General features: G+C 39.6%; 1 protein-coding gene across 3 annotated transcripts in view; it reads right to left on the minus strand.

Moving 5' to 3' along the window:
- The window catches only part of KIF20B (kinesin family member 20B), a 56085-nt gene that overhangs the window by 16910 nt on the left and 19780 nt on the right, over window positions 1-19395 (minus strand). For 2 of the 3 annotated variants that reach the window (XM_088128967.1, XM_025171262.2), the window contains exons 16-26: window positions 18036-18258; window positions 17260-17321; window positions 16648-16767; window positions 13140-13293; window positions 9436-10555; window positions 7143-7281; window positions 6471-6593; window positions 4158-4215; window positions 3699-3824; window positions 2159-2298; window positions 506-661 (exon numbers count right to left, since the gene is read on the minus strand). In XM_088128967.1, the coding sequence (XP_087985093.1) occupies window positions 506-661; window positions 2159-2298; window positions 3699-3824; window positions 4158-4215; window positions 6471-6593; window positions 7143-7281; window positions 9436-10555; window positions 13140-13293; window positions 16648-16767; window positions 17260-17321; window positions 18036-18258 (2421 nt within the window). The remainder of the gene's footprint in view (window positions 1-505; window positions 662-2158; window positions 2299-3698; window positions 3825-4157; window positions 4216-6470; window positions 6594-7142; window positions 7282-9435; window positions 10556-13139; window positions 13294-16647; window positions 16768-17259; window positions 17322-18035; window positions 18259-19395) is intronic. The other variant, XM_088128966.1, reaches the window with a different exon arrangement.

A 19395-nucleotide genomic window follows, 5' to 3' on the forward strand; every position in this document is an offset into this window, starting at 1 on the left:
CACCTCCCTTATGTGGGGGACCATTAAAAGGCCCACACTGGACAAATCGAGGATAAGTCAAGTGGGCCACCTCAAAGCGAAGGAGGCCATCCTGTAAGTACCTCGGTGCCAAGATATACAGGCTTTTGTAAATCAAAACCAGCATTATGGCTTGCATCCCAACAGTGTTATATGACTATAGGAACTTTAGTTCAGTAATATAATACATCTTGCACCAGCTGTAGTTTCTGCCTTATTTTCAGAGGTAGACTTGTGTAGGGTGTCCTGTTAGAATCCTTAGAAATTATTATTGTTACTGTTGTTGAAGGGCTTTCAAGTTTTTAAATATTGTAATGTGTGTATGTGCATGCATGCTCTTGCATAATCTGTGTACGCACATGTGTACTTTTGGAAATGATACACTCAGTAGTAAGGTACTGGATAAATTGGAAGTCATTCATTCACAAGTCTTTTGTATTTTTTTCATCTTTCCAAAGATACAAGGGAGAAACAAAAAATCACTTACTGCTTCTGTGAGTTGCTTGGCATAATGTTCTTTATCTCCAGCAAATTTTTTCATCTCCTTGTTACGGAGAGTTTCCGCTTCTTTCGCCTGAGTTATGAGGAGCATCTTTTCTGCTAGCCACTTCCTACGATCTGTTTCATGCTGTTCTTTGCCTTCCTGTTTTAAAAGGAATCAGTTACACCTTTTCTTCTAATGGAAGTGAAAAAGCCCTAGAGACAAAACGATTAAGATTTGAAATTCTCCACCCCCACCCCCAAAATCCCTCAAAATATGCTTGCCTGCCTGCCAAAGAGAGCTGAAAATAGTCTTATTGTGTTCAAATATCAGCTGAATTCACATGTAACACTGAATTCTAATTTATCAGATGAAGGCATTCTAGGGTACGTTCTGCCCTTGTGAGCTCAATCTTCATTTCCCTCCTCATCTCCTCTGACTGCAAAGCAAAGAAAACGGAAGATTCCTGCTTCATCTAAATTTGACAAACACAGACTTTGTACAAAGCTAAGTGAAAGTCACATGCAAGTTGCTTCTAATCAAGGAATCACATGTCTTCTCAGTCTTGAGGGCCATGATTTGTTGCCAGGTCACGTCAGGGTGTCAGGTCATGTCATGTTGCCAGGTATGTCAGGATGTGGTCAAAAGAGGCAAGGTGGCACCCTGATGGTGTGATTAAAGCTTTGCATGCATGACAGATATAAGAACAGGCAGAGCTTTGATTGCATCACTGTGACTGCCATCTTGAATTTTTGGACCACATCCTTGTGGACACCTCTGCTGTATGTGCATCCATGCACATGTATAAGATGCATGTACATTCACTTCTTTCACACTAGAAGGGAAACAGGTTTTCTTCTATCTTCCATTGTGATTCCCTTGAATCAGCTTCCACTTTCCTTCATTATCTTGCTCATAGACTCAATATTGTATTCAGCTGAGTAAAGTCAACAACTGGGCACCACATTCCTTTCTACCAATTCTGCTCAAAATGGTGGTTTCCTTCCTACCATTAACAATAGATTCCAGTTGAATATGTTAGTACAAGCCAATTAAGTACTTCACTTCCAGGGAGGTCAGCATCTAAAGAGACACATCTTCCCATATATTCCCACCCAAGGACCCAAGTGTAGTGTGTGGTTATTGGGGAACAGATCTTTCTAGAAGCAGCCCATTAGACAGATCCAAGTTCTGTTATTTTGGGGGCAACTAGCAAAGTCGGTTTATTCTCCCAGGCCTTTAGTTTCCTCTGTTATTTGTTTGTTTGTTTGCTCATTCATTCATTCAATTTTTTGCCCATTGCAATTGAGAGACTTCCTGTATTTCTGTTGTGGCTGCTTGTACCTCCTGATTTACTTAAATGTTGTTTTATTGTAATTTTATACCAATCTGATTGGTATTTTTACTGTTGACTGGACTGAGAGCAACTAAAAATATGCTAGAAAGAACAAGGTGAAACATACAAATATGTGTAAAAACTGAAATCATGCTGTTTTGATCACACCATTATAAAAAAATCCTTCATCCTTCTGTCAAGACTACCAATGCCAGTTTTTTAGTTTTTCCAAGAAATAAACTAAAAATGCACATGATCCCCACAAGTAGTTTGGCATGAAGTCCCATATTGCCTTTTAAATGTGACAGGAACTGAAGCATTACCTCCAGTTTCTCTTGCAATTGTTTTAATTGTTCATGAAGCAAGGTTGTGCGTTTTTCATAGACTTCATTAATGTCTTGTGGCCTCAGATCATTTTTCTGCTCCTTTAGCTCACAGTATCTTTTTTCCAACTTTTCCAATTCTACAGGAAAATAGGCGCATTAGCAAGATAACATACAACTGCAAGATACCAAATGAATCCCATTAACAGCAGCTGAAGATAGTCACTATTAGCCTACATAGATTACAGAATTCAAGCAGCTTGTGCAAATTGAAATGTCAAATTTCCATATTTTAATTCTCCTGCAAGTTGCATATATGTGTATATACAGGTAGTCCTCGTTTAGCGATCACAATTGGGACTGACAACTTGGTCATTAAGTGAGGCAATTACTAAGTGAAACCACAAATGTGCTTATGATCTTACTTCAGCTTTCCTTTGCTTTACAGATCTGCAAAGGTCATAAATGTGAGGATTGGTTGCAAAGTTACTTTTTCATCACTGTCGTAGCTGTGAATGGTCGCTAAACAAGGCAGTCACTAAATGAGGACTACCTGTATAAGCATACCAGCCAGCTAACTGAAATACATTTGTCCTAAAGATGCTGCTTATCTATGAAAAATGCTGCAGGATTGTTTTTGCCACAACAGATTAACAAGGTTCTATCCTTGGAATTTGCCAGAGGGACAGAAATTTACATATCTATTTCCATATCCATTTGAAGCATGATAGAAAGAGTACTGACACCTTTGAACTTTGGTGTTGCAAAGGCTCCTGAGAATACCATGGACAGCCAAGAAAACAAACTGATGGATCATTGAACAAATTAACATAGAGTTCTCACGTGAGGCATAAATGGCCAGGCTCAAATGATGATGATGATGATGATAATAATAATTATTATTATTATTTTAAATTTAATGGCCACCCAACTCCAGTGGACTCTGGGTGGCATACAAAACTAGAAAAATTGTAAAAACAGCTGAAAACATTAAATCAGACAGCCCAGACTAAAATGATCTAAAGGACAACAAAAGCAATAAAACAAAACAGGGGCGACTGAACAAATAATAAATATCAACCCCAGGCCGGGGACCAAAGCTAGGTTTTCAAGGCTTTCTGGAGAGAGGGCACTCCCCTTATCTCTGGGGGGGTTGCTGTTCCAGAGGGTGGGGGCTGCAACCGAGAAGGCATGCTTCCTAGGTCCTTGGCCAGACTGAAACAGGTCCAGATAAATTATCCTACTTCAGATGCATTATGCAAAGACCTAACTCTGGGAAAAGTGGAAGGAAAGAGAAAAGGATGACTAGAGGTGAAGAAGCCACCATTGGGAGACCTGAAAGAACAGGTTAGGGATAGATCGTCATGGAGAAGATCTATCTATGTGGTCACTAGGAGTCGAAAATGACTTGATAGCACATAATCAATCAATAACAATCAATTTGAAATCTATAATTGAAATCTACATATTGCTTTCAAAGGCTGCCTGGCATATGTGTGAGCAAGCAGAGGGAATAAAGTTATCCTCAATTGTGGCTTACCTGCCTTACACCTTTCATTCTCTTCTAATGTGGTCTGAAGAACTTGATCTTGTTCAGACTGAGTCTGTTCTTGCTCCTCTAAAGTCAGTCTCATATTTTCAATGATTTTGTCTTTGGAACGTACATCTATAAGATTGAAGAAAAAATGCCTACTCTGTAAACCCTCTTTGCAGTCCTTCCGTGGAAGAAATGACTAAATGGGGAACAGGAGACACGGCTCTTCCTGTAGGCCTCAGCACCGCTTTCCCAACCCAAATGATTCCCCACTTCAGCTTTCTGCTGAATGCAGAAAGGAGGCATATTAATATGATGAGCAGGGATTTTTATTGATGTAGTATTTCAGATCAACAAATATAGAGTAACAAAATGTATAAAATCCAGAAAGAATAAGAAGCACGAACATTTAGGACACAGACACACAAACACACACACACACACACACACTTAGTCATTACATACCTTCACATGTTTTCTGGTACTGCTGTAAAGCGTCCTCCAGCTTCTTACTCAGATCATCCTGATTTGGACACAGAAAGAAAAACTCCAGACACAGACACTAAACATTTTGTAAAAGTTTCTTACCATAAAAACTGTGTAATCTTAAAGTCAGTCACTGTGCTCAATTGCATTGAGGTAGCAGCCTTAAACACATACGATGGTAACCCACATTAAATTCAGTCTGTTTTTGAGTAGATCTATCTGCAACTTCACATTTAAAAGTTTTTAATGATAGCTTTTCTTTGAATGTTTTATTGTAGATGAAAGACATCAGCTAATAAAAGGTATTCCCCGCCCCCCCGTAAGGAAGAAAGGCTAAGCATTAAAAAACAAACCCTCTGCTATAAGCATAGACTTTATGCTCTGCCTAGGTCAAAATCAGCTAGACTGCACTGGTTAGAAATTACTAGCAGTTGTTGCCTCATCTAAAGATGGGTCATAACCATGACACTGTTAGCATCCAAATACAGTAAAAATTAAGAAGCCTGACCCAGATGTGTGTTGGTTCAAGAAGGATTCTAGCTCTGGAAGGACTGTGGTTGGTTGGCTTTCCATGACTCAGTAAAGAAGAAAGAAAGGACCAGAGCTCAGGTTTTTTTTTTTTTAAATAAATCATGGGCTTTAAATGATGGCGTAAAAGTTTGCAGTTTCCTGCCTTTTGCTGCACACATTTCTGGTAGATAGGTAATTGCCATGTCTGGAAATCGCCAACAGTTAGCAGTTGATGCAGCTTTCAAGCTAATAGTTATTAGGAGTGCGGAAAAGACAAACAATTCTGTTGCTGTCAGAGAATTTGAGGTAAACAAAAAACAAGTCTGTGAATGGAAGAAAAGGAAAGCTAGTTTAGAAGATATGCCAAAATGGAAGAAGTCATGGCAGTATGGATAAGCAGGTTGGCTTATCTGCAGGAGGCACATTTTTCCTGGTATTTTAGTTGCAATTTTGCAGGTCAGCTTATCCACAGATGGGCTTATCTGTGAGTATATACAGTAGTTTTAGCCTTCCTGTGGAGCTGGTTCCTGGACTTCTGATCTACCTGGTTGGGCTGACAGGAGCCGAGAGAGAGAGATGATGCTTTAAAGGCAAACCTTAAATACAGTACAGATAGTCCTTGCTTAACTACCATAATAGGGATCAGAAAATTCATTGTTAAGCAGGGTAGTCATTAAGCAAAGCATCATGTAACTGCACCCAATTTTACCACCTTTTTGCAGTGGTCGTTAAGCAAATCACACGGTCATTAAGTGAATCATGCCATGATTTTGCTTGCCAGAAGCCAGCTGAAAAGGTCGCAAATGGTGATCACGTGACTGCAGGATGCTGCAACCGTTGTGAGAGCTGGTTGCCAAATACCCAGATTGTGATCACGTAACCACGGGGGTGCTGCGATAGTCATAAGTATGAGGACCGGTCATAAGCAACTTTTTTCAGCGCCATCATAACTTCGGACAGTCACTAAACAAATGGTTGTTAAGTGAGGACTACCTTATATGGCCATTGTAAGGTGTGAATTAGAGACTTCTGTATTCATACTTGTAACCTCCACATGCTACATTAATTGTGTTTTTGTATTAGGAAAGCCCAAAAAGTCCTTGCTGTCTTCAGGACCGCCTGCTCCAGATGGAATTTGTCCAGTATGTGCTGGCCAAGCAAGTCTGCTATGAGCCCCCAACTTTCCAGAAAGAATTGGCACAGGGACACAGAGAATGATCTTTTCTATCACTGTCCTCTCTCTCTCGAACAGCCTGCCCCTGACATCAAGATGATCCCTACTCTATTATCATTTAAGAAAACAGTAAATATCATATCCTTACTCAAAGCTTTAGGACAGTGTTTTTCAAACTTGGGAACTTTAAGATGTGTGGACTTCAACTCACAGAATTCCCCAACCACTGTTTTAGGAGAAGAGAGCATTAGATAATGTGTTCAGCCCTTCAGTGGGTGGCTGTGGGCTTGGCCAACAAGAGTGATTTTATTGATGTTTTACTTTTAGAATTGTAGGCTGCCTACAATCGAATGAGTAGGCAGTATCCAAGTAATGCTAAATAAATAAAATAATGAGTCAGACCATTCGTCTAGCCATCTGCTTATTATTACTGGTGCCTGCCAGTGAGTCTCTCGAATTTCATGCTGGGCTATTTCTCAGCTCCACCAGGAACTGAACCTAGGAGCTTTGCATGCAGAGCACAGACTGCAGAGCAATGGCCGTGTTGTGCAAGTCATCCTCAGTGTCCCCCCGCACAACGTTACCAAGATCAAAACGTTCTGTGGCACCTTCTTAAATTGCTGGATTGTCCGCTGCTTGAGGTCTAGTTCTCCAGTTAGCTGGCCTTTGGCCTTCTCAAGTTCATTAACTTTACTCCGCAGCAATTTCTCTTCAGCACGCATGCTGCACACCTGTAAAAAGATTCCAGAGGGGTGTATCATACCCAGTTAGAGAGTGGTACTTTTTCACATATTTGGGTTGCAATTTGAAATACAGAGAAGGGGAACAAGTCAAGCATGGACATGAGCAGACAGATGACTTCTAGCAGGAAGATGTGTCATCTTTTGAAAGCAGAGCAAATGGAGTTCCTAACAGCAGGGAGGAAAGAAAGATCTTGATCTGAACTAACTGCAAGGAAAAAGAAAAGAGTCAAGAAAATCTGTGGGTTAACAATAGCTCTGTTGCACCAGTGAGAATGGAAACTGCCCAGTGATCATGGCCTAAACAGGCTTTGAACAAAACTAAAACAAACGTCATCCACCACCATCAGCAGACCTTTGAAAGAGCTTCTCAGTCGACAACAGTGGAAGGCCGATCTGTTTAGTTTCTTCCTTGAAATACTTCAATTTAACCAATTTTACATCTTCAAGCGTAACTAACCAAATTAGGAATGGGTAGGAAAGACAAGAGAAGAGTTGCGTATAGGATGACAGAAAAAGTAACTTCTTCCTCTTACGGACCTGTCTCTGAACCTGCTCAATCTGCTTTTTGGTATCAGCCAACTTCTCCTTCAGATCTGCATATTCTTCATCTTTCTGTTGGATTTCTGCTTGAAGGCGGGAAGAAAGATCAGTGCTCTTTAATAGCTCTTCTTTTAATCTGAAAGAGAAACAGAGAACATCTGTGTGTGTGTGCGAGAGAGAATAAAGTCTTTTAGAAATAGCTCCTAAGCTGCAGAGTTCTAGTTTAACCAATCAGGAATAGAACAGAGCCAGGAGTCTAACATATTTCAATAGCAACTTAAAAGTGCAAATGGATCATCTCAGTCTCTACTTCTTACCCAGAAAGTGTTCTTCTCAAACAGGAATGAGCAATTCTTTGTGCCTGATGGTACTGCTTTAATTTTTCAGTTTGGCCTTAGCCTCCAAGAGCCCTAGGGCATTTTGGGTCCAGTCCAGTACCACTGAGGCACAGCCAGCAGTGTCACTTCAATGGGCCCAAAATGTTCATCCCCAATTTTATGAGTTCTGTTTGCTATGTGGGTTACAAAAGAAACACACCTATTTTACTGGTATTTGATCAGAAAGTAGAACAAAGAAATGATGTCATTTGGGAGGAATTCAGGGAAAACCAAAATGGGTCAGAAGCTGTATGCAGACTACAGGGCACAGATTTCCCCGTTACACTAAAGCTATGATACACTTCACTTTTTGACTTAAGTCCAAGTCAGTATCAACCATGGGTAACAATAGTCAGAAAAGCTCACTAAGGAAACTTCTTTGTATTTCTACAGGAATCTTCTCTTCTCTCTCTCACGTACATACAATCACATCCACAACAATGTTCTGTGGAAAGTCCAGCCAAATCAGCCAAATCTGCAATTTTGTCATCACCACCTGTGTTCTATGCAGTTCCACAGAGATCTTCTGGCACATTTGGTGCCCTTCTGGACAGGTTCCTATTGAGATACAGCCTCTCTAAAATTGCCTAAGCTGTTCAGGGCTTTGAAGGTTAAAACTAGCATCTTAAATTGTGCAGAGACAACTGGCAACCTATAGATCTTTTAACATGTACCATGTCTCAGCATCTAACTGCTGCAGTTTGCACTAACTGAAGCTTCTAGACAAGAATAGCCAGAAGCAGAGTGTGTTAATCTTCTCTTCTAAATGCAAACATCCTCCTCCATTCAAAATGTGGCATTCTGATCTCTTTTTCTAAAGAACTTGGCATTTGTCTGTTAAATTTCATTATTATTTTCAACCCATTTATCTAACCCAGCAAGGTCTTTCTGTATTTTCTTTCTGCTTGTAAGACACTAGCTGCTCAATAGAGCTTTATGTCTTCTTCAGATCTGGTAAGCATCCCCTCACCTCATCATTTGATCATTAACAAAAATGTTGAACATTACATGTCCCAGAAAGCCCACTCAATACCTTCCTCCAGTTTGGGGAGGAGGCATTCATGAGCATTATTTGAGTGTGGTTTTTGAGCTCCTTTTATGCCACTCATTTAACTAGCTTACTAAGCATGATGTTCTTGTAGAGGGCAGAGGAAATAGCCTTGAGGGACAGGAAGAAGGGCCACTACCAAGGCAGCAGTCGGGAAAAAAAGGCCTGAGCCTGAGTCAAAAATGCATTGTGAGTAAACATCTCAGACAAGCCCCTCCTCAGTTCACACAAAGATAAAAAGAAGGAGGGGGACGTGCATTCAGACTTGCAAGATGTTGTTACTAAAGCTTTACATAAAGGTAGTACTGACGTACATGTTATTGGTTTCCTAGTCTGGTCTACCTCGAAGGACTGACAGTTCTGTAGCACTTCGTCCAAAATAAATATACAACCCATTCCCAAGATTGTTTATTCAGAAGCAGCCCCACTATGTTCATGCTGCTTACCCCAAAGTGACTATATGTCTGTAGCCTTGGTGTCTTAGGTTTCAGTCCTTTAACACTGTCACCAGTTATTATATTCTTCTAGGCCACTTTCATTTAAGATTTAGAAAAGGGTTCAGAGATGACCCGGAGGAATATAATTATATTTATTGCTCTTTTGACACAGAATCAAGGGGAAAAGGAAATTGACCAATTTATTAAGAGAGTAGATCAGTCAATGACTTGACTGGTGATGCAATTTGATTACTAAAGCCTAGAAGTGGGAATTCAACCCCCAGAAATCATCTGATTGAAAAACTGTCTTAGATTAAGCATTTCTTGTTCCTTGAGAGAAGGGAAGCAGAATATAGATGGTCTAATCTCACCTGAGAGTTATATTCATATCCGTGTATTATTTAAGCAGGAAAGTTATAAAAACTTACTCTTTTGTGGCTTGCTTTGACTCTTCTTTCTTCTTTCCCTCAAGTTCAATCATTCTTTTCAGCTCTAGAACTTCCATCTTTAGTTGTGATTCCTGATCTGTGAATTTCCTGATTTTAGCTTCTGAAATGCTAAGCTTCTCCTCCATGCCTTGAACCGTTTGTTCCATCACTAAAATGGCTGAATCTTTATCTTTCACAATTTGCTCTAAAGAAGCTATTCTGACATCCTTTGCTCTACACTCTTCGAAGAGGTCCTCATTTGTTTTTATTCTCTCCAAATGGGCAAGTGCTCTATTCTCTGCTTCCTCATATTTTTTGGCATAACAAGCATTTTCCTGTTGCAAGTCCCTTAGCTGATTAAGAAGGGATGTCTTCTCCTGCATAGCTGCATCTCTCTGACTGACAGTTTCGCTCAGTTTCAACTTCAGCTGAGAATTCTCCTCATCAGCCTCCAAAGTTCTCCTCTGCAACTGCTCAACCTGTTGCATGAGGTCTCCAATACAACTGCTTTTTTGAGTTGAAGCATTAATGATCTGCTGGCTTATTTTCCAGATACCTTCAACACTACTGTGAAATGAACTCTTTTGACCAGCATTAACATGGGTCGGCAAATGCTCATCTCTTGACATATTTTCTTGATTTGCCAAGTCAACATCTACCACAGGGCAATGTGACCCTAACCTGTTCAATAAACCCATTTCTGCTTCAAGTGTCTTTATCTGTAATTTTTCTTCTACAATGATTTGGCTAGCGGCACCTATCTCTTGAAGCAGAGTCTGAATTTTCTCCTCTTGGCTCTTATTTCTCTCTTTCAGCACAGCTATTTCAAGTGTTGCCTGCTCATAATTTGCCTGCTGCTGCTGGAGTTCCCTATTCAAGCCAGAAGCTCTTTCCTTTTCTGAAGAAAGAGCTTGAGACAATCTAGCTATTTCTCTGGAAAATCCCTCCTTCTCATTTTCCTCTTTTTCTAACTTTTCTCTAAGTAAGGCCAACTGAACTTCTAACATTTTATTTTTTTCCTCCAAGGCCACCATTTCTCCCTTTTCCTTCAAAGGATGGGGTTGTGTTTCATCAGCTGTCTCTGAGACTATGGCATCTTTAGAACTGTTGTGAATGAATCCTACAAAAATTAAAAAGATGAATTTTATTCAGTCATCGTCAATAGATTTGTAACAACATTTTAGAAAATTGGCCACATGAATAGAGGATCCGAAAAGGGCATCTGGAAACTTCTTATTTCCTTCTTTATTTTCTTAAAATCGATTTCGGGAAAACCAGGCAGCTAACTTGTTTTACAATTTCTACACAGATATTAGAAATGTTTCCCTGGGCAACTACTTAAGAAGTTGACACTGATGTGCAGAATAGCTTATCTGCAGTGAAGGCACTGCGTGAGGCAGAAGTCCAAATGAATATACAGTCTTGTTTAGACATCTGAAGGCTTCTAGAAATATTTTTCCTTATTTTTTGCTGTTTAGCCAAATATATTCAGAGATATGAAACATCACATCTCTCTTTGATTTTTACATGCATTTTTATACGACTATAATACATTTTCAAATATATCTTGTTCTATCTTTATAGCATTATTTTTTGTGAGGCTGAGCTAAATGCCACTGGGTTTTAATGCGATACAATTACATTAACAAAAACGTTGGCTGCGAGCAATAGCAATTTTAAATCTATATAGACCAGCATCAGTTCCAAAAAGGAACTTATGGTCTATTTTTTGTACAGCAGTGCAATGTTGACCCACCAAGAAAATTCTTCCTAGTCAAGGAGAATAATGTGGTAGTAATTCTAGTTGGCTATTGATAATTGAAACCTGAAATTGCTAGTCTGGATTTAGGCAATTGCTATTTAGCATACATTTGAAAAGAGAAACGTTGAAGAAAAACTTACATAGGACCAAAAAGTTATTCTGTCAGAAACCAGAGATTGTATTCAATGGCAAAATAGAGGGACAAATATAAGTCTCTCCCCGTGCCCTTTGTGCTTTAAAATGAGCCAATTTCAGATATACCGAATGGTAAGCCATAGTTACAACAGGCCAGAAAAAGAACAAACTCATCAAAGGATAATGGTTAATGATATAAAATAATTTCCAAAATACATATATATTAGAATAGAAGCATTTGTGGGATGCAATTTTGCAGAGGCATGAAAATATATTAGAAAGCGACTTCTACTTCCGACAAACTTCACACTGATCCAGAAGAAATGCCCGACTGTGCAACGAGCTTGCTCTCTCGTTAATCTCAGCATCTTCAGAAAGGGTGAACTCCTGTTCTGAATAGATTGTTGAGCAACACAAGCATACAGAGTAGCACGACACATGATCAGACATTTAGCTATACATACATGATTTCCTTCTTTTATCACAGACATCTGATACACGGGAAAGAGAAAGGAATAAAAAGAGGGACAGATTTATCTTTAATTCATCGAATAGTCCAACAGTAAATTTCATCTTCTTATGATAAGGACCAATTTAGCATTTTAATCCTCCTGGGGGGAACATGTTTGAATTTTTTTCTGTTGAAGGCCTGGGACAGAGGTTCCCCCCAGTTGGAAAAATTAAGGAAAAAAAAAAACCTAAGGGGGAAAAAAAGAACAAGTGGAAAAACAGATATCATGTTGGATTTAAAATGTATTTTTATTTGTCTGCAGCTTTGGAAATTGGTATAAATGAGTAAAATCGGAACAGAAAACTGCACGTTTGTGAAGATATCTTTAATTTTAATCTCTATCCCCACAGGTCTTGCTTTAGGATATTTGCCACTTTATATACAAGGCTAATGTACATGACAGTCTAGACCAGTGTTGTCCAAACTTGGCCACTTTAAGATGAGTGGACTTCAACTCCCAGAATTCTGGGAGTTGAAGTCCACTCATCTTAAAGTGGCCAAGTTTGGACAACACTGGTCTAGACCAATGTTTTTCAACCCTGGCATCCTGAAGATGTGTGGACTTCAACTCCAGCACTGGCTAGGGAATTCGGGGAGTTAAAGTCCACATGTCTTAAAGTTGCCAAGGTTGAGAAACACTGATCTAGACAACTGTGGCAGAGATTCATCAGTTCGTATACTTAGCACGTTACATACTGCAGAGTGATAGGTTTTATTCTGGTGACCTTTAATGATCACCATAATGGTGATTCTCTAACAATGATGCTTTACTGTATGAAGCCCAAGCCAAAAATATTAACTACCATGCAAATTGCTGACTGTAAAAAAACTGGGAAGAATAATTTAGATGGAAGAGATGCAGGATCTTGTAGAGCATGCCAGTTTTCTTACTAAAGGAAACGTAACGTCCTTAGTAGACTCACAAAGACAGGATTTTGAAAGTGCCATTGACTAATACATTTAGGAGAATCAAAATGATAGGCATCCACGCACAGAGACACACACTTGAGCAGGCCCAGCAGGTTCACAAAACAGAAGCTATTTCATGACATGAATTTGATGAGAAGCACACATACCACATGCAAAAGGAGAAGTTCCACTTAAAAATGTTTATTTTTGACTTTTATAAAATAAAAACAATAGAGTTCATGAAAGATGTACAACCACATCTGATCTGACAGCCATCTTCTGGCGCTCAACATTAATCCTGTGCTGTAACTTTGGCTTTTTATTTTGATATACAAGTAATTTTGGACCTCAGCAGCCTTTCTGTATATGCAGAAGAGGAACTGGTACCTTGCTTCGAAGGGGGGCCTCCTTCTTCCCTTTCAAAGTATCGTTTCCTTCCAGGACCCACATTTGTCTCCTTGGATTCACTGCAGTGGGTGTGCTCCATTGCACTACTGTTTTCCTGTTCCATTTGCTGTTTTATAGTCGCAATGGTGATCTCCTGTATTAAAGTAAGGAAGCCAATTCTTAAAGGGCAGAAACATTAACAATTCACATGTTTTGCCATTTCTACTTTAAATTGCTCCTACAATAAAAAGATAAAATTAAATAGGATTTTTTTCCATTGCTACTCAAACAGACTGGAATGTAATATCCAGTCAATATATTTGTCAAGAGTACTCATTTTAGATACTTCGCTAATTTCACTAACTCTTTACCTTTGGTAGGCTCGCCAAAACTATTCTTTCTTCCTGGAATATTAGTCAAACTAATAGATATAGACATGGAGTAACTATGATAACTTCTTAGTAATCTGGCTATTGCTCCCTTCCAATGCCACAAGAATTTTAGTGCTCTCATCTGGAGCTTGATGGTGGAAAATAAGAAAAAGTACCTTATTCCCTAGGTTCTTCTCTAACTTTATACATATTCTCAGATGTTTGTAAGATCTTGTGTGGAAAAGAAAAATGGGACTGACTGTGGGACAGAGAGAGTGCCCGTATGCTCCTTATAATGGGTCCCACATAGTGGATCTATATATATCCTCACCCTTCTTGTATAATGCTTTGTCCTTTCATTATCATAAAATATTTTATTTCATTCTTTTGGTCATAAAATATTCAAAGTGGAAGGGAAAAATATACAATACATTTGTGAAAAGACACCTCTCTGTTTCTAGTTATCCACTTCAAGGAGCAGGCTAAAATTTAGATAACTGCTTGACATGGTAACACCAAAAGTAAACAGAACACTTGTCTTTCAAAAGGCATCAGGAACTCTCTCTCTCTTATGGAAGTTGCTCTTTGGAGTTTTAAATCAGGTATACTACTAGGATGAAATCAAGAGAACATCATCTTCCCAGGGAAAACACTTCTAGGTGTGAGAATCAGCCTCTCTCAGCGCTTCCCACGCTGCCTGAGAAATTGCTCCCCAAAGCCCTTTATGTTTTAGGAACAGCTTGTCTAACAACGTGGAGTATGAAGACATCGGAAAGGTTTTTCTGCCTATACAAGGCCATGTGGCTTTTTGAAAGAGGCCTTAGTTTGGATCAGGTTGTTATCATCCACTTGCTTCTAAATCTTTGTGCCCCAATGGACATATTTCAACAGGATTGCCTATCAGGAACTGCTTCTTCGTGTTCTTGTAGGTTCAAGCTTGAATCATCAGTGATAGTATCTAGCCAGCTTGTCTTCTGTCAGTCACTTCGATTTTTTCAAGCTTCAGGGTTTTCTCCATTGACTCTGGCCTTCACATTAAGTGCCAAAATTATTTAAGCTTTAGCTTCATTATTAAGGCTTCCAATCAGCTATCTGGGTTTATTTCATCCAGTACTGAATTATTTAGATTCTAGTCTAAGTTATTCTGAGCAATCTTCTCCAGCACTACAATTCAAAGGCATACATTTTTCTTCATTCAGCTTTTCTGATGGTCTGTAAAGCCATACATTACAATTGGGAAAACCATGACATAGACAATGTGTAACTTTGGGGTCATGTAATTTCTTTGCACATTAATATTTTGTCTACGTTAGTCACTGGCTTTCTCCCAAGTAAGAACATAAGCAGTGCCCTGCTAGATCAGACCCCTGGCCTATCTAGTCCAGCAGTCTCCTCTAACAGTGGCCAACCATCTCCACAAAGAAACCCACTAATCTCCCAGCAGATGGCCCTCAGAGGCAGTCATGTTGGCATTAAGGCTAATAGCCATTAATCTCCCTGACTTCCACAATTTGGTCCAACTCTTTTTTGAAGCCAGCCAAACTGGTAGCAAGCACCACATTTCATGGTAAACATCTCTCCTATCTTCAGCCTATTAACAGACATCATTTTTCCTTCTTTTGCTTTTTTCATTTCAGGATATTTGTGTTGGTTTCATCTTAAATGATGGCACAGATTTCAGTCCAAAGTTCTTCATGCACTTTAGCTATCAAATCTAAGCCATTAAAGCTATTCTTTACGTCTGCCACAGATACCATAAGGAATACCTGCTGTCATCTCTTCTTGGTCAGGTGACTTTGTTTTCTTCAGCTTCAGTTGTAATTTTTAGAGGTTGAATCAAGGGCTCTAACTTTTACACCTTTTTGTTAATAATGATGCCTACTCTGTTTCTTCTATAATTTTCTTACCTACAGTAGATCTGATGCTTCTTTGATGTGATCAATTCGAGTCCATCTCAGTTTGCTGATTCCCAGAATGTCAATGTTAGATCTTGACATTTCTACCCTGACAACATCAAGTTTGCCTTGGCTCATGTATCTGATGTTGCCTATGGCCACATTAATTGCCAGATGTCCTTTCAGCTTTGATCCAGCCACATCATAAATGCCAGTGCTACTCGTACTTGGCCTCTGCTCTTCCTCAGTGGCTTCTTGGATACTTTCTGATCTGAGAGGCTCATCTGCTAGTCTCACGCTGATATCCTGGTTGTAAGTGTCCATTTGGTTTTGGCACACTATTGGAGGGAGTTGTCACTTCCTTCTTTAACAGATCATATTTCGTCTGATCCTTCTTCTTTGACATGCCTATCATGGGGGACTCCATATTAGGATGTCCACTCTTAATGGTATAGCTCAAGTCACTGGATAAGAAAGCCCTTTCACCATTACCATTTCCCCTGAAGGAGGGTTTCATCCTATGGGGGCATGCAAGCTCCCAGGCACATGGCCATTAAGGCATTCACTAATGTTAGCCTGTGAGAAGATGCATAAAGCTATTGCTTCTAACTTATAATACAGCGGCAATGCTTGTCAAACTGCCACAGAATGAGCTTGGAACTGAAGAGGCTTTGTTTCATTTTGCAGTGGTTTTATAATGTAGGAACTATAACTACCTACTATATTTGTCAGAGTGATCTTTGGTCTCACTGAATTAGAAAATCTACAAAGAATGAAGCTGGCACCTTCAAATTGAAGCCAATTGTGCACCACCTCAAGAGCCAGGGTGGGATGCGTAGACTGCCTCAAGGAGAGCAGACTTTTTTCCTTATGCCCAACAGCAAGTCAAAAATTACTTTCCTCCCCACAGTTATGTTCTGTTGCGAGCAAAAAACCAGAGCCGGGAACCAAGGAGCAAAGGAACATATTTAACCACGTCAAGGTGCATACCTTTAAGAAAATAAACAGCAGACCCTCTTTGCCTTATCATAGACCATCCCTGAAAGTCTCCTCTGTCTTAATAGATTTGGAGACACAGAGGCTGACTTTGGAAAATAAAATCCCAAAGGCCATCTTTGGAGCCCAGTTCTAATTGGCTTTTGGATTCCTTCTAAAAGCTCTGCTTTGAGGCAAACCTTAAGCTTGGCATCAGCACATGACAGCTACCTTTGAGATGATCATGGAGACAAATTAAACACTCACAGAATCTTTTATGGTAGCTTCCAAGTGACCAACCAGACCTTGTAGCTGACTTATTTGTTTGTCCTTTTGCTTCACAGCTTCACTCAGCTCCTGGATGTGTTTGTTCTGTAGAGCCATTTTCTTGAAAGAAAGAGAAAGAAGCCTGAGAGGACATGTGTCCGTACATAGTTGGTAAACTCACAACAAAATATAGGCTCAAGCTGGGTTTTGCTAGCTTCATTAAATCATGGCTTAGGAAGTTAAGAAGATTGTCTCAAATCTTCTATAGAAGAAGACAACCCAGGAGCTGCAGATGATCCCATAAAACCCTGATGTCGGTTGGAGCTTTCTCCCCGATCGGAAAGTCTATTTCATTGTATGCCAATATTCACTGACAAAACGCCTTTTAACAACTGTAAAATGTTTTTATTTTTTCAGTAATGATTTTTTCTGAGGCTTTTTTGAGGGGGGAGGGAGGGAGTGCTGTGAGTGTGTATGAGACGGAAAGAGCAAGCACTTTTATTTTCTCACATATCTCCCCCCTTTTTCCCCCGGAGACCCATCCACTTTTGTTCTGACTTAAGGACAAAAGACTACTGGTTCCTGATTTCAAAGAAATAAACACACATTTACCTCAGTAGCATCTTGAAGAACTTTAGCAGATTCGCTCAGTTTATTTTCTTGCATTACCTCTGCTGGAATAAAATCAGTATTTAAAGTATTTCATAAATGCCATGAAAATAATTTCTTGGATTGTTTAGGAAACTCTTTAACATTATAGATTTATACATCTTGTAAATAAGTGAATTTGGTGTTGTTGTTGTTTTTAATAAACTTGTCTTGCTGCCTTACTTTTTCTACTTCTTTGTTAATTTGATCACATCCATGTATATACAGTATCACTCAATTCATCGGTTAGGCAATAACGAACTCATCTGCTATTAATAAACTAGCAATCGTTTCAATATCTTCTTTGTAAACCATCTCCTTAAGAGTAAAATTACTGATTGGTCAAATGGCAAAGCATCCTCCTACCACGCTGGCCGGCTCCCCAGAAATTAAAAATCTTCCAATTTTTTTTTTTTAATAGAACCCAAAGACTTAATTATAACAGTACCTGTGTTTATCGTATCTCCAGTGTTCATCCCTAGCTCATTTCTCTTTTCAAACTGTGAGGAACAGATATAGTCTAAATGGTGATTTACAGAATGTTTTTATTTAGAGATCCTTTGGACATGTAACCAAATCCACTCCCAAGTTTTTGCTGGTATATTTTGAGGAACATTAATTTCCCATTTAAACTGATAAGGATTAAAGACAAGCCGAAATCACTCTTCCGGGCATGTGAAACTGGCTGTATGCGCCTTCAGACTGCAGCCAAGAGTTTATTGTCTTTCCTCTGCATGTACCTTTATTCTGGTTCAAGAGGTCCTCTCGAGCATGGGCTAGCTCTGCTGTAACGTCAGCCAATTGCTTTTCAAGTCGCTCAATAGTCAGTTGAGGTTCTTCCAAAGCGTCAAGCACGCCAAATGCCATCTCTGCCTGTTGCTTAATATCAGCAACGTTATGTTGCAGTGACACCACCATACTGGGAAGATCAGCCACGTTTTCAGGTTCTCCACCTTCACCTCCCTTGTTGCAAAAAACATGACATTTAAAAGGGGGGAGGGAAAAAAAGAGGGGTACCGAAAACGTGCACTCATGCAGATCTGCAGTGAAAGTCTCAGAAGCCCTATCAAGTTAACAGTATTACTGAAAAACTCCCTACCTGTTTGGGGAAGGAAGAAAGAGGAGAAAGAAGAATAAGACTGGGTTCAGAAATCAAATTAAACCATGGCTTCTTTAACCATGACTCACGGAGAAGAAGCCAAAGTTGGCAGGTTCATACAGCATACCAAACCAAAATCAAGCAACCCCATTATAACTTAGAGCCATGGGTAAAGCCCATGGTAAGCCTGCTAGAGCAGGGCAGACAGAAAGTGGAACTAGGTTTGTTGGTATATGTTTGACCTGAAATAGATCAGCAGGGTTTTTAATTCAAAAACTAGACATTTTCCCTTCTGAATATTTCCTTTTTGTGTCTGACTGTGGTAAGCCAGTGTCACCTTTGAAAACAACTGATCCCATAAACCATGCGTGAAGTTTGACCTGCCATATGGTAAACCAGAGAAGTGAGGAGAAAATGTCAAGACAGTGTTTTCTTCATTTTAACCTTAATTCAGTAAACATGAAGTAACCTGGGGTTTATCATTTCCATATCTGCCTGAAAGGCAGGCAGAGGCAGAAGAAAGCATTTTGGTTTGAAAGAATGTCAAGCTTTAAAGTCCTGAATTGCAAACACTAAGCAGCCTTCTGTAACTTAGCATTATCCAGATGCAATAGTGTGGTGATAAAAGGTACCCCCATAGATGTGAGCTGTATTCAGTACCAAACCTATGAGATGCTCCACCTCATACATGTGAACTGCTTAAAGTGCCCTTGTAAGTAAACATTTACAGCAAGCTGAATTGGTCCTGAGTGGCGACAGAGAGAGGAATCAAACAGGAACTGTATACAGTATATTCACTGGCCGTATTTCAAAGATAGTATAGCTGACATGCTGACCTAGTAGGAGAAGATAAATGCAGGTAGTCCTTGGTTAACAATGGTCACTGGGATTGGGAACTCCATCACTAAGCAATGTGGTCATAAAGTGTGATGTCACGTGACCACGCCAGTTTACAACGGCAGTTGTTGCATTCCAGCTACAGTCATTAAGCACAATGTCAC

Source organism: Python bivittatus, unplaced genomic scaffold, assembly GCF_059951505.1.
Source record: "Python bivittatus isolate LINGU-HERP-01145 unplaced genomic scaffold, Pbiv_v1 ctg000780_np1212, whole genome shotgun sequence".
Classification (NCBI taxonomy): Eukaryota; Metazoa; Chordata; class Lepidosauria; order Squamata; family Pythonidae; genus Python; species Python bivittatus.